The sequence below is a fragment of the Dermacentor albipictus genome, chromosome 1, assembly GCF_038994185.2.
Source record: "Dermacentor albipictus isolate Rhodes 1998 colony chromosome 1, USDA_Dalb.pri_finalv2, whole genome shotgun sequence".
Classification (NCBI taxonomy): Eukaryota; Metazoa; Arthropoda; class Arachnida; order Ixodida; family Ixodidae; genus Dermacentor; species Dermacentor albipictus.
In genome coordinates, this window is record NC_091821.1 from 390,930,481 (window position 1) to 390,957,245 (window position 26,765).

Consider the following 26,765-nt stretch of genomic DNA (forward strand, 5'->3'; position numbering starts at 1 on the left):
CAGCTTGCTCACGCGTAGCAGATCAGGTACGCGCTGGTAAGCTCGGGCACAATAGTTCGCCCGCCGAACTCGTTCCGTCACAACGGCGATGGGGCTGGGGGATGGCGGCGGTGTCAGCACAAAGCCCGCTTCATCGAACGCATCCTAGCTGAAGCGACGGAGAGTGGGGGATGCGTGTCTTGTTCCCCGGTCGTAACTGGGTGGCAATCTTACATTGCAGCTCGCCATTCTTAACAGCGGGTACGTGCGCACTAGCTGTTAAGACGTCGACGCAGCGATATGTACCACGGACGAAGGTTTTGCACGATGCTTACTATCTAGGGAAGAATAGTAATGAGAGGTGTATTCAGAGAAGTACGACACATACTATCTAAACACATATTGTGCAACAGTGACGTACACCCACAGACCCAAGAATACAGGGCAACCCAAATATATGAAATTTAAAGTCAAAGAACGTAATTCCATTAATAGGTATTTGTGCTACAGAGAAAGCTATATGCCGACATTATATGCACAGATTTTATGCCGTATTTTATTGGTTTATCACGCAGAACGGACATGCGCTAACTGGCACTATACTTTGCCCGCCAACATTTCGTATATAATTCGGGGCATCCGGTGCGTACATATAGACACTGGCCCGACAGTGTAATAGGCCGAACATAAGAAATATTCCAAAATCAAAGAATCAATATACGTGAGGTTTTATGTCGTGAATTATTGTTTGATTACGCAGAACTGAGGTGTGCTGACCGGCACTACAAATAAAGCTTAATTTTAAAATTGTTAGCTCGTGGATACTGCTAACAGTGTTACTGCTAATAGAGAGTTTTGGAATAGGGGCCCCAAACGTTTTGGGGCCCCAAAGAAATAGCGTCGAAGCCACTGCGCATGCGCGAGACGCAAACTGCGTTTTTGGGAACGCTATTTCACCGATTTAGTGGGAGCCCAAATAGCGGCCCCAAAAGCTTTGCGTCAGCAAATATGGTGGCACCCATCGAAGCGACGGCTCTATAGCCTAGCACTAAACTGGGTTCGATTCGTGGTAACGCGTGAAGTTCGCAAGCCAGGAGAAGTGACTGCGGTTATCGCTTTCTCTCAACTAGCGTGTTTATGAAGATTGATTCATTAGACGCCGCTGATTCCGAATTCGATCGTGGATTTTATGGCTCGTAGGCCTAACACGGCTAAGCTTGGCTGGCGAAGGCAACGTTCGGTGAAGGCACATAAAGTTGGTCAATTTGCTCAGAACTAAGCGCAACTAATTGTTGTTTACAGAATAACCTCTAAATTGTAATGAAACGCGAATACACGCAAGTGAAAATTACTATTCCTATCATAAAATGGTATATTTTATTTAATTCTTTCTAATAGTTTTTCTTTGACGCCGTAATGGCGATGTCAGCGCAAGACACTGTCCGCAAACTCAAAGCCCTATTCTAAAGCTCTCCACTCCAGCGTGCCCCAACGCTATCACCGGCAAAGCTCTTTGAGACCCCAAACTATTGGGGCATTCTAAAGCTCTCTAATATCTTTGTGTCAAGACGTGTTGTTGGGCTCTTTGCTTTATCGGGGCGCCTTGTGATCACCTCCTTTTTGCTGGTCCGTCGTGTTCTCTGGTGCTATTTGCGCCATCGTGTGCTGTTTGTGCATTGTGTACTATATATGTGACAAATCCAAAAGCGGATGCAGAAAGCTAACCGTATCACCAACGCCTACGAAAAGGAAAGGAGAAAAAAAAAAGGGGGGGGGGGGGCTCTGATTCACGCTGTGAAGGTGGTTGGCCAGCGAAGCTGTGGCATCACCCGATCCGATAGACCAACGTGACTTAGCCTTGAACTGGGTCCTGCCGAGCTTGAACACGACTTCGTTGAGCATATTGAGGTTGCCTTTTTTTTTTGCTCATCTTGTTCACGCTGCTCTTCCGGAGACCCAACTATGCGTGGTTTTTGCATAGCGTTATCAGAACACGAATTAGTGCTTTTTGTTACGAAAGATTGTTTCAACTTGTATCGTTGTGCAATATTGATTTACGCGTTGTAATAATATTGAATTATACACTCCTCTTTTTCTCTATTACATTTCCACTGCTTCGAAATTGTGCTTATGAAACAGTGTTTCAATTTCTATTTGCCACTCTCTATGCATTATCTAGGTGCTTTACTCATCATGCATTCTTACTTTCTATTACATTTTTCCGGAGCGTTTTCTATTGCTTCGTCAATCTATTTTCTTTTTTGTATGTACCTTTCCCCTCCTATACCTGGGCCTTCTAAGGCCTGCAGTGTCCCTAAATAAATAAATCAGTTGCTAGGCAGGTTCTTCTTTTACATACGAAAGTGTAGTTGCGTCCCTCCCTGCTTCGTATGCTACAGTTGCCGCTTTCCGGCAACTGCAGCTTATGCAACAGTAATCTTTACCGGGAAACGCTATGCGCGAAGGCAAGCTTTCTGCTTCTTTTTTTTCCCTGCACGGCCGTCGCCACCACTGCCGCGGATGCGAGCGCCATCTGGTGGTGCTGCAAGGAACCCAGCGGCGCACGTCTCCACCTGTGATTGGTTGAGTTTTTGCCCACGGACACGACAAATGGATTTGGGGAGTAGCGGTGTACAAGTTCGTTGTAGAAGACTGAAATCGGGCCGGCTATTTAGGGAACGCAGCCACATTGGGGTACGTGAAACGCCTTGTGCATGTTTCTGATGGTGTAACGAAATACACAAGTGACATTTATTCACGCATTACAAAACTTACATGCTTAACTATAATGATACAGGTAGTGGGGGTCCTACGGTTTAATCTGATAATTGTGCTCGTTCTCTATTCGTAGTGGGCTCGCCGTGGTCAGGGCTGGTGGGTGCGGATTGGAGTATCCGTTCTGATGCCCGAATCTCTTCACGCCGTTGCCGGACCTATGTGTCGAAAGTGGCGGGGGGGGGGGGGGAGGGCACAGCCGAGCAATTTGACCGTCAAACTTCTGCAACAAATTGCACACTTGTAGGCCTTGTAACTACTAACGAGCACAGGTTTGAGTTTGACGGATTATGCCTACTATATGTGGCAGAGCGAGCTGTCTCAAACGCGACCACACCCGCTTGGCTCGACAAAAGGTGCTGCTGAGCGATTTTTCCCCTCTACATGACGATACCAAAGTAAAGCGCGTGGGTAGTACGGTTACAAAGGTATGAGCGACATTAGTACACGTTCTCGTTACATATCGTTACGTGCTGTTTTAGCAAGCAACCTTCCTATATGCTGACCGAAATGAAAGACGTTTCGCGTCAAAATGCGCAAGCGGGAAGGGGAGTCCGCCTTCAAGCGAAGCTTTCTTTGTCTAACAACCCGTTGCTTTGCATGGGTCGTCGGTCGCCCGTCGGTTCGTCGCCCGATAGGCACGCGAGCCAGGCTGAAGCAAGCCGGCTTGCGTATACCGGGCGTTTTAGCGTACGCTTTCGAAAAATCCAGTGCTCTTCCACATGTGAAGGACGACCAGCGAAGCTCTGAAAGTGGGCCCCTTAATGGCGAACTGCACCTCCGCCGCGGGTCGGCCCGGTATTTTACCATCTTCGGGATCGGCCCACGTATGGGGAGTGCTTAACGCCTGCTTCATCTCCGCCGCGGGTCGGCCCCACGTTGCACTATCCTAGGGAATGGCCCACGCATGAAATATTGTTGGTCTAGGTCCACAGTGACGAGACCTGCCAGAACCTAACCATAAACAGCTTCGCTGTAAAAGAATGTTTAAAGGTTGCCTGTGACAGATAGCACAATTCTAGTTCATGAGCTGGTCTACTCGAAGACGCGGACATTACTTGCACAAGAAAATGAAATGCATAGTTGACTAATTAATATTCACTATGTTTGTAACTAATTACCTTATGGCCCATATTGCAAATCTAGCCATGGACTCGTTTGCAAGGCGAATCCACTTAGAACGAATATTCAGGATGTCACCAGTTTCGAGACATCAATTTCCGAACTTTGCGGATAAATGCATTGGCGGTTCAGTTACTTTTGCTTGAATGCATAAAACGACGTTTTGTTAAAGAAGTAACTGGAACGCCAATGCATTTCTCCATAAAGTTCGGGGATTAACATCTCGAAACTGGTGTCATCCTGAGAATTCGTTCTAAGTGGATCTGCCTTGCGAACTCCTCGGCTAGAATTTGTAAATTTCAATATGGGCCATAAGGTAATCAGTTAAAACCTAATTAGTGATTTCTATTCAACTGCGAACTGGGTATGCGAGAACAGAGTGCGCACGAAGCCATCTATCTCAGGTCGGCTAGCCTTCGAACCCAGCGCAGATTACCTCCAAGATAGGACGCGCGCGGCCGCGCTCAGCCACCGCAGCTGGAAAGAGGATGCATACTCACCTGGCCCCTTCGGACGTGTGATAAGACAGCGCGCTCTCTTCCCGCCTTCCTCTCTTGCAAGCGCGAGAAGACACCGCTACATCGAGCCACCATGCTTCTCGGCTCGCCCTCACAAGCGTTCGCTCGCACCTACATCATAAAAGTTATCGCACTTAGACTGTATAGGGAACATCACGGCGGCGACGACTTTAATCCGCCTGAGTGTCTATCTAATTGCTTTCGCAATAATAAAGGTTCCCACCTTCTAAACCATAGCCAAAAATTGACAAGCGTCACAGCGCCCTAAACAATACTTGTTTCTACTAAGCAGCTTCGGCCTACAGGTCGTGGCCGCGTCATGAAGTCATAATACAATGACTCGCCCCTTTCCTCCGATCGCTGTGGCTGCCAAACATGAGCACAGCGTAGCCAGAAGACACGCATGCAGCTCCTATATCCGCCCGTTTCTGCGTTGAGCGTCGGCGTCCCTCGGCGTAACCTAGAGAACGAGCACAGCGAAGGATGAAGAGCGAACGTGGAGCCGTTGGTGGAGCGCAGCGGAGGACAAAAGACGGCGATAGCGCGATGAGGAAAGCGGAGTAACGTGCGGCGAAAAGAAAATCGTAGTGCCGCAAGACGGGCTCAGCGGCGATGACCGCTATACGAGTAGCGCGCCGTCATTTGTTAACCCATGACGCCATCGATAAAAGGCATGCGGTGAGCGCGTCCACCGATACTATATAAGGAAACAAAAGCGCTTCATGGGCGGAGGTCAGTCCGCGGCGGCTACTCTCTTAACAAATGTACACCTTTTGGGTCGTATCTTGCCATATAATGATAATCAGCCGCCTTGCTTTCTTAAAAACGCTGCGCTCGCTACTGTCCTCTCGAAACCGCTCTGTCATGCTGAAAACGCGCATGCCGTTCGTGACTTGGACGTACCGGGCTCGCATGACGATTATTGTTGTGTGTCAAGATACGACCTAAAGGGCGTAATTTTGTTTAAGAGTGTACTCTGAATCGCACCCAGGCGTCACCCACGCTCTGCCTCTCGCGATCTCTCTATTAGCGATGGAATCACGCCACATTTCGCTCCATTTGCAATGTGCCGCACTAGACCGATTGACCGCGCCAGCCACGCTACTTAGTGCTTGTACTTTCTAGTATAAACCGTGCACCTATATAATCATAATACAAAATACTGGCATGCGAAATAAAAACACGTATAGAGCTGCGCTCAAATTTCGCATTAGGGAATATCGTAATCGTTGAACTTTTTATGAGCAACATCTCGCACGTAGCGTTACTACACGAGTCAGCAAATGTTTTCTGTCATGACGTTATGATAATGTCAATGACACCAGTTTCGGTCTTTTGAGACCATTGAAAGGGGTTATGACCATGACAGAGTCGTCAAAATTGCGCGCGCACACACACACAAACATGGACTGAAATTTAAGCCTAAAATCGCTGCCTTTAATCCCCTCATCGAAGTGACCACCATTTCGGAATGGATTGTGTGGCTTCAGGAAGTGCGGGGCCACTCCTGTCATCTCCTCCGAAACAGCCCGAAACCACATCGAAAGTCTCGCTCCACTCGCTATAGAACCGAAGGGCTTAGCAAGGATATCGCCGTGAAATTGTGCCTGCAATTCGTTCACCTGCGCAGCAAAATCAGCACAAACCAGAATGCCTGCAGAAACGATTACGGGCTGACCATCAAGATGCACATACGGAAACAAAACGCATGGCGACCATGATAAGTCATTTCCGGGTCCTGCAATCGCTTCTGGTGCCAGCATACATAAAGCATGGCTTTCGAGATGGGCTTCCATTACTAACCAGTGAGCTGCTGCAGGGAGTGCAATATCATTTCGTCACCAGGCTGCTGTAGAGCTTAAGTAGGATGTGCAAAATTTAAACAAAAATTTTCTACTGCACCGAATGTGCTCAAATTTTGCCCGCTTACTGTGGGAAGCAAACGGTTTAACATGCAATACGTAATTCGAGCTCGGAAATTGGGTTATGGCCCCTTTTAAGGGTCAAATTTGAATACTACAAGCATTTCGCAACTTTCATATCTTCTAAGTGTCATTCTTTTGCGTGCTGGAAACACATATTAGAGCTCTTATACCACTAAGAACATGTGTATCAGTACTTTGCAGTTATCCCAAAGGAATTCCCGTCTTTAGTGGCAGGCTTGCTGCAAGTAATCAGCATGCACAAGCTACCAATGCCAAACATGTACCAAACTGATTATGATTGTTTGCGAGACAATTGGTGCGTACACAACTGCCTGCAACTGGATGACTACAACGTAAAAAGATCAGCTCTTTCCGTACCATGGGAAAATTAGTTTTTTTGCAGATTACGCCAGATATTTTCTGAAGGAGCTACTGCATTCGATATTTTATGCAATGCACAAACAAAATCCGAATGAATGCACTTTTCACGCATAGAAGCTTTATTAACGAGGTGTATGTAATAAAAAAAGATATAAATTGCCAATCAAGATTGTGACATAAAATTGAACAAAGTTCGTAAAGACACGCTTGTATCTACTAAGAAATGCAACAAAAACTATGAGATATAAAAAAAAATATATATTCCTGTCTAATGGGCACTATATATCCCGAAAAATCAAAATTTTCCATTCGACAGGTTTTTTACTAGAAAAATTTAAGTGCAAGCACTACAGTTTGGCGTGCCAGGCTGCGGCCGCCGATATTCCGGGCGGGCTTGCGTCATCGTCGCTCTCAGAGTCCAAGTCCGACGAAAAGACAGCATTCTCAGACTCGCTGCTGTCCTACCCACCGATAAAGTCAGCTGCAAACGCAGCGGAATCACGAGATCTGCGATTTTTCGAAGCGCGGCACCGCTCCTCGATCTGCCATTTTTGCTTTCTACTTGATGGTCGCGAAACTTCGGAGGGCGTTAAAATTGAACACCTTGCGCAGGAAAAGCGAACTGCTTAGAAAAAAAAATTCGTTATCCTCCTTCATGTCCTATGGTGCAGTGTCCGTGAGCGGCACGGAAGTTCTCGAAAGCGGCGTTTCAAACCATCGTGAGCGGGCGGCCATTTTTGCTTGTTGCTTTGACGATCTTGAAAACTTCGGAGCGCGTTCAAAAATCTCCGCCTGGGGTAAAAATGCTAACTGCTTAGAAAACAAAAGAATAGTTCTCCTTCATGTCCGACAGCACGTGTCTCGTTGCGTATCAAATCATCGTTAGCGGGCTAACGATACCCGATGGGCATGATACGGAAAGAGTTAATCTGGCAATGTTTTTTGATAGCAATTATTTCTGCAGCTGTCACATTGGTCATACTCAGTAACAATAGTGCATGAGCATTTATTTTATATGTTTTGTGCTTGGTCACTTTTATGCAAGAAATTCTTGCTTATCACTTCTTTTGGTAAAATTTATCATGGAACAATTAAGCATTTAAGGACGGCTATAGATATTAAACTGTAGATGAGCACTGCAATTTTATTGTACAATGTCACATCAAACAGAGGTGAGAATAAATAAATCGAGATCATTCAACTGTGACAAGTTAAAGCTTTCATATTTCACATGTTCTCTTTCTCATATGATGCACAGAACTGAGAGACACAAGGTACAGGAAGCTGCTGTATAGTTACTGTATCTCAGTGCTGTGCATCATATCAGAGCAACATGTGAAATATGAAAGCTTTAACTGGTCACAGTTGAATGGTCTCGATTTATTTATTATAAGAAAATACTAAGTTCAGGCGACATGATCACTGCTTTTTTAAAATGCTACCCTGTAGGTTTGCCAGAATGCAAATGACATGCACAATTCGGTCAATTTTATCTTGAAGATCAGATGAAAGTGGCAGATTCAGAATGTTAAAAAACTTGAGCCTGTGAATCATTCGGTCCACGTACATATGTACACCGTGCACTGAATAGACTGCAGCAGCTCTGTCAGAGTTTGAGCATTCTCCATTTGAAGGTGGAGGCTTGACCAGAATTTCATGTGATTGTGACAAGCTAGCAGATTTAGCAGATGGTCTGTGAGGGAGAACATCTATGGGATCCATTGAGGAGGCAACAGCTGTGAACTCATCTAATAAACTACCTCTGTCATCTGCACTTCTCACAAATGTCAAGGCTCCATTTGGGGCAACTCCAAATAAAAACTTAGCTGAAAATGTTCCTTTAGAACAGGTGTAAAAGTCTTGTATCTCTACTGGTGCAGGCTGTGCCACCCGAGCCTCTGTGCAGTCAATGATGATCTTGCAGTTTGGATAGTGCAACTTGAAGTACTCCGGCACCTTAGAGAGCACATCAGCGCTATGTTGCCACTTTATCCACGAACGTGTTTTGTCAAACAGTGCATTCAGAATACTGAGAAAACACCTTGCTACTGTTGTGTGGTGAATACCAAACAGTGCTGCCAATGAACCGTATGAGAGTCCAGTTTTCAGCTTCATCAGAAAAAGGGTGAGACGGTCAGCTTTGGAGATGTCATGGAGGGTTCTTGTATTGGGAATGATGCTCATCAGAAGTGCGAACATGTCTGCAGTCACCGCACAGAGGCATTGCATAGATTTGTCATCTTGGTGCATAGACTGCGCTCCAACGAAGCATACTGATTTGAGATCTGGTCCCACCGCTGCATTATTAAATGTTACCAGTGGGCGACCACAGGATGCTGCTGCTGCTGACTGTGCTCCAGGAAAACCCACTGACTTGTGGTCTGGCCCCTCTGTTGCATTACTGACTGCCACCAGTGAGCGACCATGTGATGCCGTTGACTGTGCTCCGGCAAAGCACAATGACTTTTGGTCTGTTCCTACCACTGCATTACTAACTGCCACCCGTGAGCGACAATGTGGTGGCGGTGCTGCAGCATAAGCTGTACGAGTCTGAGCAGACTGCACTGAAATGTATTTGCACCAAGTCTGTGTGGATGCATTTCTGCCATCTGAGACACAGAAGAATGCAAAAGGCCGGCAAGGGAGCTCTCCAGGCTGCAAATATGTCACTGTGCCAATCTGAAACAAGAACAATTAACCATGACAGGTCACAGTATTGTTCAATTAGGCCACGCACAAACAACACCAAGTAGTGCAGGAATTTACATACATGCCGTGTTTTCACTCTACGAGGTACATCCCAATCTTTGAATGGCATCATGGTGCCAACCTGAAATTCATTCAATAAATTATCTTGAAAGTGCGCACCAATGTTTCATAGCAACTAGATGTTAACAAGTGAAACATCCATATATGTACCTCACGAACTTCAAGTGATGTCATTGTTCCCATCTGAAACACAAGTAAACAATTGTGACATGCAAGTTTTATTTTCTGAGCTGTAATCAATGATTAAAGCATTTACATGCCTCACATGTTTCCACTTGATTTTTGCCATCAAATTCAATTGTAGGAGAACCTGGACTAGCAGTTGGCTGCAGGAGTAAAAAAAGTAGAAGTTTTTGGTCAAGCCAGGATTCCAAAATGCAAGAAATAAAGGAAACAAGTGAAAACATCTAAAACCCCAAACTGCCACCGAGACCGACACTACTGAATTGCTAGTCCTGATTCACTTAAAATCTCTATGCAAGCTCCATTCATTTATCTATTCGGCACATTGTTTTCTATGTTTAGTGCAAGCTACTTCTGATGTTTTGCCTCTTCTTTGTCATGCTCACATCTTTTCCTCTGCACACAGCTTGCAAGGGTTCCTCGTTGTCTCATGTACAATTTTTTTTACCCACACACTTTGCTATCACTTATTGCTATCGCTTATTTTCGTTGATCATTAAACACAAGTACTATTATTGACTTATTTTGCCCTTGCCTGCTTTTTTTCATCTTTAGCCGGCTACAATATGCTATTAGCTACTATTTCTGTAATATTGTTACGGAAGGATAAAAGGGGAGAAAGGAAGAAGATCGCAACACTCTGGCTGCTGCGTGTTGTTCGTAGTCAGCCATCTTAGCTACATTGACTCTGCTTGTGTATAAATTGTAAATACAGTCTGTGTATTCTCCCAACATCCCCGTAACATATTGGTGGGTACCACGGCTGGAAACGGGGCTCCGCAGTGGCCGTTGCATCACTGTCTCCACCATGAACGACAATGAGCACGTGGAATGAACATCGTTGCCGCCGCCAACGTCACCGTCACCAGCTACGTCGCTGTCTCCTTCGGTTGTAGTTGTGCAACCCGAGGATCCTGGAACTTTCTGTGAGAGCGATGGCACCGATGTTAAGGAGTGGGTGGCTATGTACGAATGCGTGAGTGGAATCATCAGATGGCTCTATGCTTATGCTAGCTAACCTGTTGCTCTACCTACGAAGCACGGCAAAAGTGCACGAAAACCACGAAGAGGAGCTAACGAGCTGAGACCAATGCAAAAAGAAGTTGACAGAGTTGTTTGGAGAACCAGCTGGCCATAAAATTGCTGCAAAGCAGGAACTGGCCTCCTGTGCCCAATCCCCCATGGAGTCCTATGTCTTGTATATCCAGAACGTGCTGGCATTGTGTCGTAAAGCCGATCACGACATGACAAGGTCGGGCACGTGCTGAAGGGCGTTGCTGATGCCTTTAATCTGCTCATGTGCAAAAGCTGCTCTACAGTTCATGCTATCATCAAACAGTGCTGAAAATTCGAGCAGGCCAAAAGCAGACACGTCCTGCAACCATTCGCCAGACTTACTATTACTGCTGCAATGTCAACATGTGAAGTTCAACCCGCGCAGCAGCATGCGTCGCCATCAGAGAATGTGGTGCGAATCGTTTGATGTGAACTGGATGCAATGGTGCACGCAGTTTTCTGGTTGTGTAGCCCTGATGCTACCTTTATTTCAGTTACCCCCATACAAGCCATCGTTCACCAGGAACTTGAAAACATTGGTCCACATTCTGTCTTTGCTGTTGCCGACTCCAGAGCCAACGAGTGCCTTTCTACTATTTTCAATCCATCCCGTTGCTCCTCTCCGCATTATCGCAGCCCGACTGAGTGGAGAACTGCGGATGACCAGCATGTATGTTTCGCCTGTCGCCGCATTGGTCATGTCGGCCGATACTGTTGCAACTTGTGGTCCTCAATACCACGCTGACCAACCTGAGCTGTTTTGATGGAAATGCCCGCAATGTTTCGTCCACCGCCGAGTTTAACAGCGCCAACAACTCTGATAGGAACACGTGGTACAGTCGCTCACCATCGCTGCGTGGATACTGGTCTTGTTCACCGCAAACATGCCGCCCATCTTCCTGTTCGCCACAGCCACCTCGCCTTTCGTCCCGTGTCTTTTGGTCCCACCCTTTCGGAAAACTACTAAACACAGCTGTCGAAGGTGGTGCTGCATTGCCTGCTACTGCAGCAAATCCTCTGTCTGTGCCCACAAAGAGAAGTGTAATTGCCATTAAAATAGAGGGCGTATCTGTCCAAGCACTCGTCGACACTGGAGCCCACATATCTGTGATGAGTGCTAGCCTATGTAGACGTTTAAAGAAAGTCTTCACCCCTGTTTGAGTGCTTCGTGTGGCCAACAGTGGCGTGCTGGTTGTTCTTGGAATGTGTACTGCGCATTTAATTACAGCCGGCCGCCTTACTTCTGTTCTCTTCGCTGTGATCGACAACTGGCTTCACTGCTTTGTCCTTGGATTGGACTTTTTATACAACCATTTTGCTCTCCTCGACTGCGCAACCGGCGTTCTTCAGTTCTAACTACCTCAACTCGCCGATGCTGCGAGCACCGCCCCACCACACTCGTGCTCGCTTCACGATGTGCGTCTGTCACCTGAGGCAGTCACTTACGCCACTTTGACTACGCAGCCACAGGTTCTTGACAGTGAATATGTGCTTCGCCCGATCGTCGACATAGTTTTGAACCGGAACATTGCTGTTCCGCATATGCTGGTCACGGTTACTAATAACGACGTCGTTCTACCACTTCCGAATTTCAGCCTGTGCCCTCAAGTGCTTCTGGCCGGCACGTTCTTCACCACCGTTTCTAGTACTTCCGAACTTGACATTGAGAGTATGAATGCCGAGAGTGGTTTATTAGCACTAATTGCAGCTCACAGCTCTGGTTCCTTAACAGATTACCTAGCTAAACAATTGCACCTGACCTCACATCTGCACAGACCATGGACATACGTCTCCTGCTCGAATCGTACAGTGACATCTTTGATTTCGGCGACAGGCCTCTAGGCCAAACATCTGTTGTTCACCACCGTGTAAACACTGGAGACATGAATCCTATTTGTCGGCGTCCCTATCATGTATCACATGCTGAACATAGAGTCAACCAATCAGAAGTGGACAAAATGTTCTGCAAAGGGGTCATCGAACCACCAGAGCCCTTGGGCTTCGTCTGTTGTTCTTGTTGTCTGTTCTTCTTGCTGTTGTTGTCTGATGTTGGTGCTGGTCAGCCACTTAACTACATTGACTCTGCTTGCGTATAAATTGTAAATACAGTCTGTCTATACCCACAACATGCCCGTAACAATATCTATTTCCCTCTCATTGCTATAACTTGTGTTTATGTCAAACCTTGACAAAGCAAACACCAATATAACAAGTTATCTAATATAATGAAGTAAATATAAAATTATTTTTGCTAATACTCCCCCAGCAGGTAAAGAATGCATGCTTGCAACAAATATTCAATATAATAAAGGTATTTTAGTATTGGATGCGTCTTCCTTATAACAAAGTTCGACTGCATGCTTTTATATTAACATTTCTTTTGCTTGACTTTCAGTGTTGGTTTTGGCACTTCTGTAGTGACCCCAATCTACATAATACTATAGTTTAAACACATTTAGTGGAACTTGAATGAATAAATAAGAGCACTGCAACATAATTAGTAGTAAAATAGTCAAGCTGGTACCTGGTTGTAATCTTCACAGTTTTTTGCGCTGGTAGACTGCAGCTCAAAGGCACAAGCCTTCCTTCTCTTCAACCTGATGTCAATGTAAGAAAAGGTGAGGTCAACGCAGTAGTACACGTTACACAAATGCTGCGCCAGAACAAGGTATTTTACTAAGCATAACATCAACCACACTGTGAAACCAACCTATACACATGAATGTTCAAATGCCGCGCAGTACTCTTTTTCTATTTGAGCATTATGAATGCATTATGAATGTAATAGCACTTGGACTAAGCAGGTTGGATATGTAACAGCTAGAGCACACAAAATGCTGAATTTTGACAAATGTAACTTCAGGACAGCACTTTCAAAAATTAGAGAGAACTACTTTACTTTACTAATGTAAGATTCACATTAGAGTATGCCTGTGCTGTCTGGGACCCACAAACTAATATCTTTCCTAATATGCTTGAACTTGTACAAAACTGCGCAGCTCATTTTGTTTCTAATAATTATAACTTTACTTGTAGTGTTACAACACCTAAGGATGGGCTGGGATTCGAATGGTTAAGCAGGTGGAGAAAAAACATGCGAGTGGAGATGGTTTCAAAATTTATTGCGGCTTGATTAAAGTAGACAGGGAAACATACCTTTTGCCCCTCATTTTACATCTCAAAGACCTGATCATCAATGGAAAATAAAGGAAATTAATTGTAAAATGAATGCCTTTCATGGACCATTTTTTTGGTACACCATCAGTCAATGGAATCGACTATCACAACAAATTACTGAATGCCGAACTGAAGTGTCGTTTCAAGCTCTGTTGTTGGGTGTATAACGACATGCATGGTTATTTTTGTTCGATTTATAACGGCACGCGCGGTTATTTTTGATGGTGCACAATGGCGTGCACAGTTGTTCGTTGTTTGCTCCACGCTGGTCTCATTCATATACTAAGTATTCTTCCCCTCTTGCGATAATGCCTTTGGGCGCTGCAGGTATTTCAAACAAATAAATAAATATAGGCAGTGTCCTGGCTACATTGAAGTAGCTTTCACCTCTGTGAAGATGTGTATAATGTGAAGTGTGCACATACAAGTTGCACAGGAACAGTTCTGCAGCTCTTATCAACTTCATCATGCCATCCTCTCTTCAACCTATCTCATTGCTCCCCCCTTTTCCTTCCCCAGCGTGAAGTAGCAGGCCAGAGGCACTTCACTGAGGCCAACCTCTCCACCTTTCTGCTATTAAAGTTCCTCTCTCTTAAACATAAGTCGAAATTCAGTCCTGATATAGGTATAAACCAGTAAAATATCTATGCTCTGATCAACCAGTTGCATGTATAGGCAAGGCTTTTCACTCCTCTGGTCACAACTTGACATTTTTCAATTTGGCTGCACTAGTTGAATGGTCATTTTTCAAATGATCCCGACAAAAAGCCCAATGCCCTGTATCCTGAATATCCAATAATCTGATATGAAAATGTGGAATTCACAGGAGACCTTCCGTGATAGCAAATTATTAGACATGATGGATACGGGTCATGTAGCCTTTTTACAGCAAAGCTGTATATGGCTAGAATCTAGCGGATCACGTCCGCATGTAGACCAACAATTTTTCATACGTGGGCCGATCCCGAAGATAATTCAATACCAGGTGGACCCGTGGTGGTGAGGCAGGCATTAAGCACTCCCCATACAGGGCCGATCCCGAAGGTAGTGCAATACCGAGTTGATCCAAGGCAGAAAAAGAAAATTAAATTATGGGTTTTACGTGCCAATACAACAATATGATTATGAGGCATGCCATACTGGGGGACTCTGGAAATTCGGACCACCTGGTGTTCTGTAACGTGCACCTAAATCTAAGTACAAGGGTGTTTTGCATTGCAAGTGAACAAAGGTGCCTGGATTACCTGGGGTATAGGAGCTGCTATTTTTATACTGGGTGCCTTTGTTCTTTATATCTAAAATTGAAAACATTGCCTGCATTCAGCAGTGTATTTACAATTCTACAGGTGGATTACTTGGACAAATGGACATTGCTTGTTGGACGAATTGTATAATGCACAATCAGCTTAATTCAAGGCTTTGCTATGTGGATGAGAATGTGGCACTTAACGAACACCCTTACTAGCACGTGATTTACTTCTGTAGCGCCCCTTTATGGCCACAGAAAGTTGCCAGCAAGTATAACTATTTGGCATACCTTTTAAATAAAGATTCTGATATTAGCAGCATAGTTTAGATGTCTAAAGAATATGCCATGAAAGGCACTGGCATTTCATAGCGGTTGACGGCAGTTCAGAAGTCTACCCTCTGCACTGCAGGACAAAATTAACTGGAATGCCAGTGTGTTCAGTAGCACATTTTGAGTAAGGGCAGTTTTTAAACTGGTGCTAATCTCATTTCTGCTAAACGCGTATGAGTTCTTTACTGTCAATGACCATACCTGCAATTGCAACGTCCGCCCTAAAGTGAATAACTAAAGAAATTAGTAGTAGAACTTCATTATGACGTAACTGATTTGTACTTCACCAATTTGATGTGCAATTAATGTCTGCCTCTGAGTAATCTGCCTGGAAATGCTAAATTTCTCTCCTACCACTGTTAATGCATAAAAACTGCTCGATGTTAAACTACAACAACAAAAAAAGAAAGTGGCAGACTTCAGTGATTCCTCCAAATCTGAACTCGTTTACTGCGACTGCAGCAGGCCCCCACAGTGGACGCCACTGTTTTCTCAGGAACCTTTTTTTTTTGCAACGCACACAGCGTCATCCTCATCTGCTACAGTACTGCCTGCTGTGGCCTTGAAAATACGTGCACCGATGCCACGATTCTCAGCCTCTATGCGAGGCCTAAGAACCCTGCAGAAATTATCAGGCATTGAAGCTAAAGAATAGGAAAGTCATTAGTGCATCTAGCTCCCAATTGCACACTGCTGCAAATGGGAGCTGAATTCCTGCTTGGTTTGGTTTTGGTTTTTTCTTGCCCTATGGCAAGGAGTGAAGCTGAGAATGAGGTGACCTTAAGTAACATGGTAACATAAATAGTTTCTAGTCTTGCCAATGTGACTGCGCAGGAGTACACGAGTATCAGGAAAGCAGTGGGACTAGGGCCTGCATCACGTTAATATGCTATCAAGCAATGGCCTGCATTTATCATTTTGCTGATTAACAGCTGTGTTATGCCATCCCTAGTACCCCTCAAGAAGGTTATTTTTGTTATGTGCAGTAGTTGGGAAAGTCTTGCTTGCTATTGAAGTGGCATTGTTGTTGCCCATTGTTACAGGGCGTGACAGAAACTGTAGTAGAGAACTTTGCCATTTGACTACACAAGCAGTTGTGAGTATTAAACTTGCCAGGCATTTATAATGAGTTATTAGTAAAAATAAACACATAATAAAGAGTTACACATGTGATATGAATTATTTTAAATATACTAAGAGTGTCTTGCGGTGATCTTGTTAAACTATGAGCACATACAAAATAACAATGAGCTCTAAGTTCCACATTCTTTCTGTTAACAAAATGTTTAATGCCTTTATAAGGCAGGGTACCAAAGCACGGCAATGCTTGAAAAATGAACAAGTAATACAAACCAAATACACACACACACACACACACACACACACACACACACACACACACACACACAAAACATTCTAAATAGAAGAAAACTGAATACCGTATTTACTAGATTCTAAGCACCCCCTTATTTTCACGATCACAATGCCCAAAGTGAGGGGGGGCGCTTAGATTCGAAAAATCTAGATTGACCCCCCCCCTCCCTCTTTTCGCTGCGACATCACGACGAGATGGGTGCGAGAAATAACATTTTATTTTGCACACATTCAAAAGAAAAATCGGTGCAGACAGTAAACCCACCGCTTGTGTAGGATGCTCAGTCACTATCACTGCCACTCGAGTTCGTCGCACCGCTTGAACCACTGCTCTTGGTATCCCACAGCAGGTCGTCTTTCGTTCCATCGAAGTTGTTTGTGATTGAGTAATTCTTAAATGATTTGACCACAACGTCCACTTGGACCCTCTTCCACGCATCCGAAATCCACTTTGCGATGGTTGATGGGGACGCTTTCTGCAGCTTTCCCGTCGGCGTCTTCTTCCGGTCAGGGTTTCACACTCACTCTTCGTACTCCTGCTGGAGAGTGGCTTGGAAGGGCTTGTTGACTGAAACGTCGAGGAATTGCAGCACAGGCGTCATGCCTCCCAGAATCAGAACCACGTCGCTATTGATGTTCCGAAACTTTGTATTTACCTCCGGGGTCAGGTTGCCGCGAAACTCACCCAACGTAAGCATCAACCGTGTGCCTGCAGGTCTGCCGAGCAATGATTCCAGAGTGAGCAAGCGGGTTTGGCGGCCTTGGCTACGCACTCTTCTTAACAGGGGGGGGGGGGGGTGCTTAGATTCACATGCAAACTTTTTCTAACTTTTTTGCAAAAATAGAGGGGGGGGGGTGCTTAGAATCGCAAAAATACGGTACTTATGCATTATTTCATGATAGCAGGTGGAGCACAGAGAGCTAATAATCTGTTTAGGAGTACATACGGCCTGCGGCGTCCTTGGGATGCAGGTGCCCGTGTCCTTTTCCTTTGCAATTGTGGCTGTGAAACAATTTCTGGCTTGCGGCAGGGAGACCTGCAGTGGGATGCAAGGTGGAGCAAATGGTTGTCTGTCTATCAAATCAAAGAAGCAAAATGAGTTCTACTGGTTTGCTTCCAAAACATAATAAACAGTGTTTAAAAAAGCAATCCTCTGTACAGATTTTTTTTTATCAACACAATATTGAAGTGGGAAAATTGGTAGATGCAACAGTGATTGCAACAGTCACAGATCTGTTCGGATGTGCACATGAAGGACTTCAAAATCATTTGCATGTCCCCTGTACCTTTGTTTCTGTGGCTGTGGAAAGACTGATGGATTGTAGTTTGGGTTTCTGGGGTTGTCCGACTTTCGATCTCCAACAAAATGGCGACTGCAAATACGTGAGTTATGATTTGGCTCCCAGTCATCATCACCCCTGGAAAAGAAATCACAATAACATTTACCTGGCTCAAATTTGTGAAAGAAGGCATTTCTTAAAAGATTACAACCAAATGTATAAAGTGTGCATGGGTAAAAATTCATTATTAAACATAAAAAGTACATATTCAGTTCTACTAGGGAATGCAAGGCATATTTAGGGTACAAGAAGAGTAGGTATTTAAGATGTGATAAAATGCTCTGCGATGCAATGGCAGAGGTGAAATTAATACTGCAGCACAACGCGTTGTTCTCGACAAGTTTTTGAATGAGAGGATGTCTCATGCATTGTCCAGAAAACTGAATAAAAATACTCAACATCCTAATTCTTTCAGTCGCCAGAAGCTAGATGCAAAGCCCATATCAGACCTCACCCTAGAGCCCTGCATGGGCTGGCTTTTCAGGGCCAGGCCCAGCCGGAGCCCAAAAGTGCCATGCGTGGGCCTGCTCGAGCTTGGCCTGGCGATTTCAAATCTGGCTCGTACCTGGCCTGGGCCTGAAACATTCAGGCCCGGGCTCACTTTGCCTGGCCCAGTTCTGTTCAACCCACTAGCCCTTGAGCCTATACGAAGCTAGGTCGAGTTCTCTGTTTTAGTGAAGATACTGTCATCTAATCAATGTGCGCCGGGCGGTCTTCAAGGCATGTCAAAGCAGTTTCTTGCCCAGTGTCCCCTCTTGCTGGCTACTCTAACCATTACAGAAATGAACATTCCATTTAATTTCATTGCTAGCCATACACGCACAGATGATTATTATTTGAATATTCAGCATGAAAACACTCATATGCAATGGACAGTGAGGAAAATAGAAAGGAAGCAGGCTCACAACAGCCACCGAAAGTGGCACAATGCCTGCTTATATTAGGGAGGCGGATACAAAAAAGTACATCTGTTGACCACCATGCTTGACGTTTAAAGTGTGATGTGAAAGCCGTACATTTTCTGTTGTGTGGCAATAAACAGGGTGTCCAACGTAACGTGTGTTAAAATATTAAAGTATCTGGGTGCCACATAGCTAGACAGAACCATGGTCATTTTGCTTGCCGTCGCTTGGATATTTTGTCTGATTACATTACTCATCATAATTGGATTAACTTCTGAAATATTATCATCCGAGCGAAATTGTCAATCATAAAATTGTAGGCCACCATAAAACATTCCCGATCGATCTTTCTGTTGCTCTATACATGCTACATAGTTTTTTCCAAGTATTAAAGAAAGCCTGCAAAATACGAGGATGTGCCGCGTGACTAATCATGCAGCACATTTTTCGTGCCGGGAAATGCCAGTTTTATACCTTTATTCGGCTTCATTATAATAGTGTGAATTTTTCAGTCGACAATATAGGCATCCTTGTTTTGCAAAATGAGAAAATATGGACTTGTGTCTTATTTTTGTTTCAGTACAGTTCATGTACAATCTAGGCAACATAGCTTTTTTTCCCCGTCAGATTGGGATACGATCTGCTTGCTGATATAAATGTGCAGGGAACCCACGTAGCGCTAGAAAAACATATACAAGGTTGTGAAAACAAGGGTTGAGTCACTTAATGTGTGGAATTAAGTTAGTAGACAACAATGTTATCACATGATGTAAGATAGATCAGTCATAGAGGCATTGCGTAATCAAGGAGTATAGAATGCTTACGTAAATACCTTGGAAAATATCTACGGAGGTTCTACAGCTACCTTAATTCTACACAAGAAAAGCAGGAAGATATCTATAAAGAGAGGGGTCAGACAGGGAGACACAATCTCTCTCATGCTATTCCCTGCGTGCTTAGAAGTATTCAAGCTATTAAACTGGGAAGGCTTAGGAGTAAAGATTGACGGCGAATGTCTCAGCAACCTTCGGTTCGCCAATGACACTGTTCTATTCAGCAACAATGCAGATGAGTTGCAACAAATGATTGAGGACCTTAACAGAGAGAGTGTAAGAGTGGGGTTGAAGATTAATATGCAGAAGAGAAAGATAATGATAAATAGCCGGGCAAAGGAACAAGAGTTCAGGATCGCCAGTCAGCCTCTAGAGTTGGTGAAGGAGTATGTTTACCTAGATCAATTAATCACAGGGAACCCTTATCATGAGAAGGAAATTCATAGAAGAATAAAAATGGGTTGGACCACATACGGCAGACATCGTCAGCTCCTGACTGGAAGCTTACCATTATCATTGAAAAGAAAGGTATACAATCAACGCATTCTATCGGTGCTGACATATGGAGCAGAGATTTGGAGACAGACAAAGAAGCTTGGGAACAAGTTAAGGACCACACAAAGAGCGATGGAACGAAGAACGCTAGGCATAACGTTAAGAGACAGAAAGAGAGCGGTTTGGATCAGAGAGCAAACGGGTATAGACGATATTTTTATTGACATCAAGAGGAAGTAATGGAGCTGGGCAGGTCATGTAATGCACCGGTTAGATAACCGTTGGACCATTAGGGTTGCCGAATGGGTACCAAGAGAAGGAAAACGCAATCGGGGACGACAGAAGACTAGATGGAGCGATGAAATTAGGATAATTCACGGGCGCTAGTTGGAATCGGTTGGTGCAGGACAGGGGTAATTGGAGATCGCAGGGAGAGGCCTTCGTCCTTCAGTAGAGATAACACAGGCTGTGATGATGATGATGAAGATAGATAAAAAGTCTCTTAAGTAGGCAAATAATGCTACAGAAAAGTGGCTAGCCGCATGTTGGTACAAACACATACATTAGCAAACAGCGCAAATAACGGGACACAGCACACGTGTCGTGTGCCCCTTTTCTGTTTCTCGTTTTTTGCGCTGTTTGCTTAAGTAAATAATGTTAATAGGGTTAAAGAACGGTGCACACAGTGGGCGCGGGTAATCACTGGTACCGTTTTCTCCATGGCCGAAGAGCGCCGCTAATGCACACGAATCTGTACTGTATCGCTGTCGTGTCGTGGCCTGCCTGCCTCGATTTTCCGAAACATAAACCGTCAGACACCACTGACTTAAAAATTGTATAAGGCTGCAGTTTTTATAGTACAGTTTTGTGCAGTTGGAAATGGCATGTCCGGGCCTAATCCGGGCCTGTCTGAAGCCAGCCGAAGTTCACAGGCCCGAGCCCGGCCTGTGCACTGCTCCATCTCACACCACTGATGAAAACTCATAAATCGCAACAAATGAAAAAGTCCATCGTCCAAAAAAAAGTCCATCGACAAAGTAAACACAAGCAGCTCCTTGAAAACTGGCGGCGTACTTGCACTATCCTCTCCCAGCACGATCGAGGTAATTTCACACAACACTGTCAAAATTATACAAAGAAAATTCCATAATGCGCTGTGCGCACATCGCCGCTCATACAAAACTCGGTTCAGCTGTCCCATGAATGCCAGCTTTGCAAAGCGACTTGTTGCACTCATTCCTTCGGCGCTCTTTATCACAGAGAAGACGTTGCCGTTTCGTTCATTTCAGTCAGTGTCAACCCTGCCGTGGTACGAACCTGGTCTTGCGGACGGCAGATATCCAAACATTGCGTCGTTCAAGGTAGAAAGGCCGCGTCGGGAAGCGGTAAAACTGAATGGTTTCACCAGAACTCGCCGTGTTTGCATAGCTGTTGGTACACCCAGCAATACAGCATGTTTGCCTAGACAGAGATAACGTCGGAGGCATTATATCAAAGCCAACGAGCACAACGTGCAAGGCAGCGTCAACGAAAATCCTATGGTTGAGCCATAACCAGCGACCACTGGTTGCGCTTGAGCCACGCCAACAGTTTAAAGAATTCTCAATGGAGGGCGCCACTTGCCCAGTTGTGCAGCTTCTTGGCGCGCTAGTGGCGCATGACGGATAAATGGATGGGTGTTATGACCGTCCCCTTTGAAACGGGGCGGTGGGTTGCGCCACCAAGCCCTTGCTATCATATTGTTTAATGTCCTACCTATAGGTTAAACAATAAAAAAGAAAAAAAAACTATGAACTACCACACTCAAATTTTTTGATCCCCTAGTGCGAACTGTGCTTTTGTACGTCTCCGTCTTTTGTCGTTTCCCTACTTTTCTTCCTCCAATCCTCCAATCGCCTCTTACTAATGCCTATCGCGGACATGTTTACTTTCCCACTGCTCCCGCTGAACCCAGGGGCTTCAAGGAAGCCAGTGGTGCCTAAATCGACCGCTGGGTAGACGTCTTCACATTCTAATAAAACATGCTCCATAGTGTCACGTGGTCGTGACGTCAAAGAACACAGCAATACTGTGAAAGGCAAAAACTAGTTTTTATTGGGCGAACCTGTGCCCACAAAACAGGCTACACTTAAAGGGACCCTGAAACGATTTTGGCGATTTTCTACAAACGTACTGAGTCGTTAGAGTAGGTTCTTCTGATCATTAATTGATGCATCTAAGTGCTCTGCGTAAAGCGTGTAATTTATTATAAGGTTTTAAAAATACCCATCGCTACCGATCGCAGCGCACTGCTCGGAGGAATTTTAAGCCGCCCCTACCCATATGATGCAAATAACCCATATTACGTCACATGGGCGAGCTATCTGATTGGCTGACCAGGGCGCGTGGTTGATAATTTTTCCAACTTTATGGTGAACAAATGATGCTCGTAATAGTTGGAATGTTAGTTACTTTGTTTTTGTAAAAAGAAAATAACCCGAAGAGAATACACAAGAATAGTTTTTTAGTACACTTCAGCACTTCCGGCATACAGCAAGTGTCGTCTGCTTGTGTTACAACGTACTCCATTTTGACGAGAGCTCCGCGGTCAGAGTCGGTCTCAGTCTTTTCGCGAGCACTATGATTCGACTTTGTTGCTTTGTGGACTGCAAACCTAGCGACCTGCAAATCGCGAGTCCAGTATTAGGGCAAACGCAAGCGCAAGGGGACAGGGTCTGGCCGCTTGACTGTGCCGGGATGAGCCACGAGATGAGCAGAAGGGCAAATGTGAACGGTCTGCACGGTGCAGCCACCTGGTGGCACAGAGCTCAACCATACACAGTAGCAGCAACGAAGTGTATTCTTTGCTGCTGGTGTGTATTTTTCGCAGGAGTGTAATCATCAACACGTTGATTTATAAATGTTTAAAATGCTTTACACTTGGTTAGAGCAATATTAGCGCTTTGTTTGACTGGTTAAGCGCTGCGCCAGCAAGTGTCTGGACCGTACAGACCGATCAGGCTGCTCACGTACGTCTACGCTAAAGTTCCTTCATCAGCTTGAGTTTATGCCTCCAGTCATTTGCCGAAATGACCAGCTTGCCTGTTTTTAGCGGAGTACCGGACACGTTCGGCGCTACGACAGAATGCTCGCAACGCACGCTGCTTCGATAGCTCTCGGTCGACGGCCAAGCGGCTAGCGGAGAGGTCTCGCGCGGGAGGGGGCGTGCTCCTAAACAACCGGAAGTGAGCGATGTGACGTCGCATCGTGACGCTGAACCAGTGAAGGCGGAGCTTAGCGCCGCTCGCTCGGCGAGCGAGTTGAGGAGGAAAAGCATAGCTAGGGAGGAGGGTAACTTCTAATCGCTTGCAGCTCCATTAATACGTAACGCTTCATTTAAATTGTAGTGCGAATGTTCTACTTAAGCTGTACCCTACGCGCCTACAAAATTTGTCCGAACCGTTTCAGGGGCCCTTTAAAGCACAACGAGAGCGGCGAACACAGTCGGCGATCGTCGTAAATCTGATCAGCGGGTCAAGTGCGTCGGCTTTTATACAGCAATCATCGAATGTTCCAGATTAAACGTTGGGACCCGCATGCTTTCTAAAATGTTCTACACCATTCGTGTCAAGCGATGAAATCAGATAACACAACGTTCGGCGACAACAGACAGCGGATAGAAGCATCGATAACTTTCCAGAAACTTCGGATACATGCAGGCGCGTCCCGCGCTGTGCGATTACAGCTGTTAAGCGGCGAAACGTGGTCGCCCGATAAAGATAAGTACACGTGTCAATACCCCCCTCTTAAAAAGCATCGACCCGATGCTGCAAACAAACGAAGGTAATAAACAAAAGTGCTCGTAGCAAAGAAAAGAACTAAAATGGCGAAGTTAGTCAGCGTCCGTAAAAGGGTTTAAGGCGTACCACGTGGACCACTTCAGATCGTGCGCGGCGCCGCTGTGAATGCGAAATGCCGTCTGGCACGACCTCATAGTCCAGAGCGCCAATACGTCGGATGACCTTGTAGGGTCCGAAATAGCGTCGGAGTAGTTTCTCACTGAGTCCTCGTCGGCGTATCCAGTGGCGTAGCTAGGTCGTATGGCACCCGGGGCCCATAGGTCTTCTGTCACCCCCCTCCCCCCCCCCGGGTGTAGCCGGCGGAAAGAGGAGTGTCTTCAAACGTCTATGACACACACCTCCCCTCCCCCCCCCCCCCCCCCCACTGGCCCCTTGCACCCGGGGCCCACGGCCTCCCGGCCCCCCCTGTTGCTACGCCACTGGGCGTATCGGGGTCCAGACCCAAACACGGTCGCCAGGTTGGTACTCGACGAAGCGTCGTCGGAGGTTGAAGTGTCGGCTGTCGGTCCTCTGCTGGCTCTTGATCCGCAGGCGGGCGAGCTGTCGGGCTCCTTCGGCGCGCTGGAGATAGCTAGCGACGTCAACATTCTCTTCGTCAGTTACGTGCGGCAGCATGGCGTCAAGCGTCGTCGTCGGGTTCCTGCCGTAAACCAACTTAAACGGCGTGATCTGTGTTGTTTCTTGCACCGCCGTGTTGTACGCAAAGGTTACGTACGGCAGGACGGCGTCCCACGTCTTGTGTTCGACGTCGACGTACATTGCTAGCATGTCGGCGAGGGTCTTGTTCAGGCGCTCCGTGAGACCATTCGTCTGCGGATGGTAGGCAGTTGTCCTCCTGTGGCTTGTCTGGCTGTACTGCAGAATGGCTTGGGTGAGCTCTGCTGTAAAAGCCGTTCCTCTGTCGGTGATGAGGACTTCTGGGGCACCATGTCGCAGCAGGATGTTCTCCACAAAAAATTTCGCCACTTCGGCTGCGCTGCCTTTTGGTAGAGCTTTGGTTTCAGCAAAACGGATGAGATAGTCCGTCGCCACGACGATCCACTTATTCCCGGATGTTGATATCGGAAACGGCCCCAACAAATCCATCCCAATCTGCTGGAATAGTCGGCGAGGAGGTTCGATCGGCTGTAGTAATCCTGCTGGCCTTGTCGGTGGTGTCTTGCGTCGTTGACAGTCTCGGCATGTCTTGACGTAACGGGCGACGTCGGCGGTCAGACGCGGCCAGTAATACCTTTCCTGTATTCTCGACAGCGTCCTGGAGAATCCGAGGTGCCCAGCGGTTGGATCGTCGTGTAGGGCGTGCAGTATTTCTAGACGTAGCGCTGACGGTACAACAAGAAGATAGCTGGCGCGGACTGGTGAGAAGTTCTTCTTCACGAGCAGGTTGTTTTGTAGCGTGAACGAAGACAACGCGCGCTTATATGTCCTAGGGACAACGTCGGTGTTCCCTTCCAAATACTCGACGAGGCCTTTTAGCTCCGGGTCGGCTCGTTGCTGTTTAGTGAAGTCTTCCGCGCTTATTATCCCAAGGAAGGCGTCGTCGTCCTCGTCGTCTTGCGGCGGGGGATCGATGGGGGCGCGCGATAAGCAGTCGGCGTCGGAGTGTTTTCTTCCGGACTTGTATATTACCGTGACGTCATATTCTTGTAGTCTGAGGCTCCACCGCGCCAGCCGTCCTGAAGGGTCCTTTAAGCTAGCTAGCCAACACAATGCGTGATGGTCACTGACGACTTTGAATGGCCTGCCATAGAGGTAAGGGCGGAATTTAGCTGTAGCCCAAATGATGGCGAGGCATTCCTTTTCAGTCGTAGAATAGTTGCTTTCCGCTTTTGACAGCGAGCGGCTAGCATACGATATCACCCTTTCAAGTCCTTCTTTCCTCTGGACTAGGACGGCACCGAGGCCTAGGCTACAGGCGTCAGTGTGGATTTCGGTATCGGCGTCCTCGTCGAAGTGTGCAAGTACCGGCGGCGACTGCATGCGTCGTTTGAGTTATTGAAATGCCTTGACCTGCGGCGTTTCCCACTTGAACGCGACATCACATTTGGTTAGATGTGTTAGCGGCTCCGCGATGCGTGAAAAGTCCTTGACAAAGCGCCTATAGTAGGCACACATGCCAAGGAATCTGCGCACTGCCTTCTTGTTGGTTGGCTGCGGGAACTTTGCGATGGCAGCTGTCTTCTGTGGGTCGGGGCGTACTCCTGATTCGCTGATCACGTGGCCTAGGAACAAAAGCTCACCGTAAGCGAAACGGCACTTTTCCGGCTTCAGAGTGAGCCCTGATGACTTGATGGCTTCTAACACTGTCGCAAGCCGCCTAAGGTGATCGTCGAAATTTCCGGCGAAGACAACGACGTCATCCAGGTAAACAAGGCACGTCTGCCACTTCAGTCCGGCTAGCACCGTGTCCATGACGCGCTGAAACGTTGCAGGCGCCGAGCAAAGTCCGAATGGCATGACCTTGAACTCGTAGAGGCCGTCTGGCGTGATGAAGGCAGGGTAAGTCCGGTCATGAAC

At 46.2% G+C, this 26,765-nt stretch overlaps 1 protein-coding gene across 1 annotated transcript; it reads right to left on the reverse strand.

Moving 5' to 3' along the window:
- Positions 1-7,824: 7,824 nt before the first annotated feature.
- On the reverse strand, positions 7,825-22,013 carry LOC135914305 (uncharacterized). The gene is made up of 8 exons (XM_065447092.1): positions 21,727-22,013; positions 18,126-18,257; positions 17,786-17,875; positions 13,233-13,305; positions 9,730-9,795; positions 9,620-9,652; positions 9,471-9,530; positions 7,825-9,379 (listed from the first exon to the last, which is right to left on the reverse strand). The coding sequence occupies exons 1-8, from the start codon at positions 21,894-21,896 to the stop codon at positions 8,120-8,122; spliced, it is 1,884 nt and encodes a 627-aa protein (XP_065303164.1). The 5' UTR covers positions 21,897-22,013; the 3' UTR covers positions 7,825-8,119.
- Between the last annotated feature and the right edge of the window lie 4,752 nt (positions 22,014-26,765).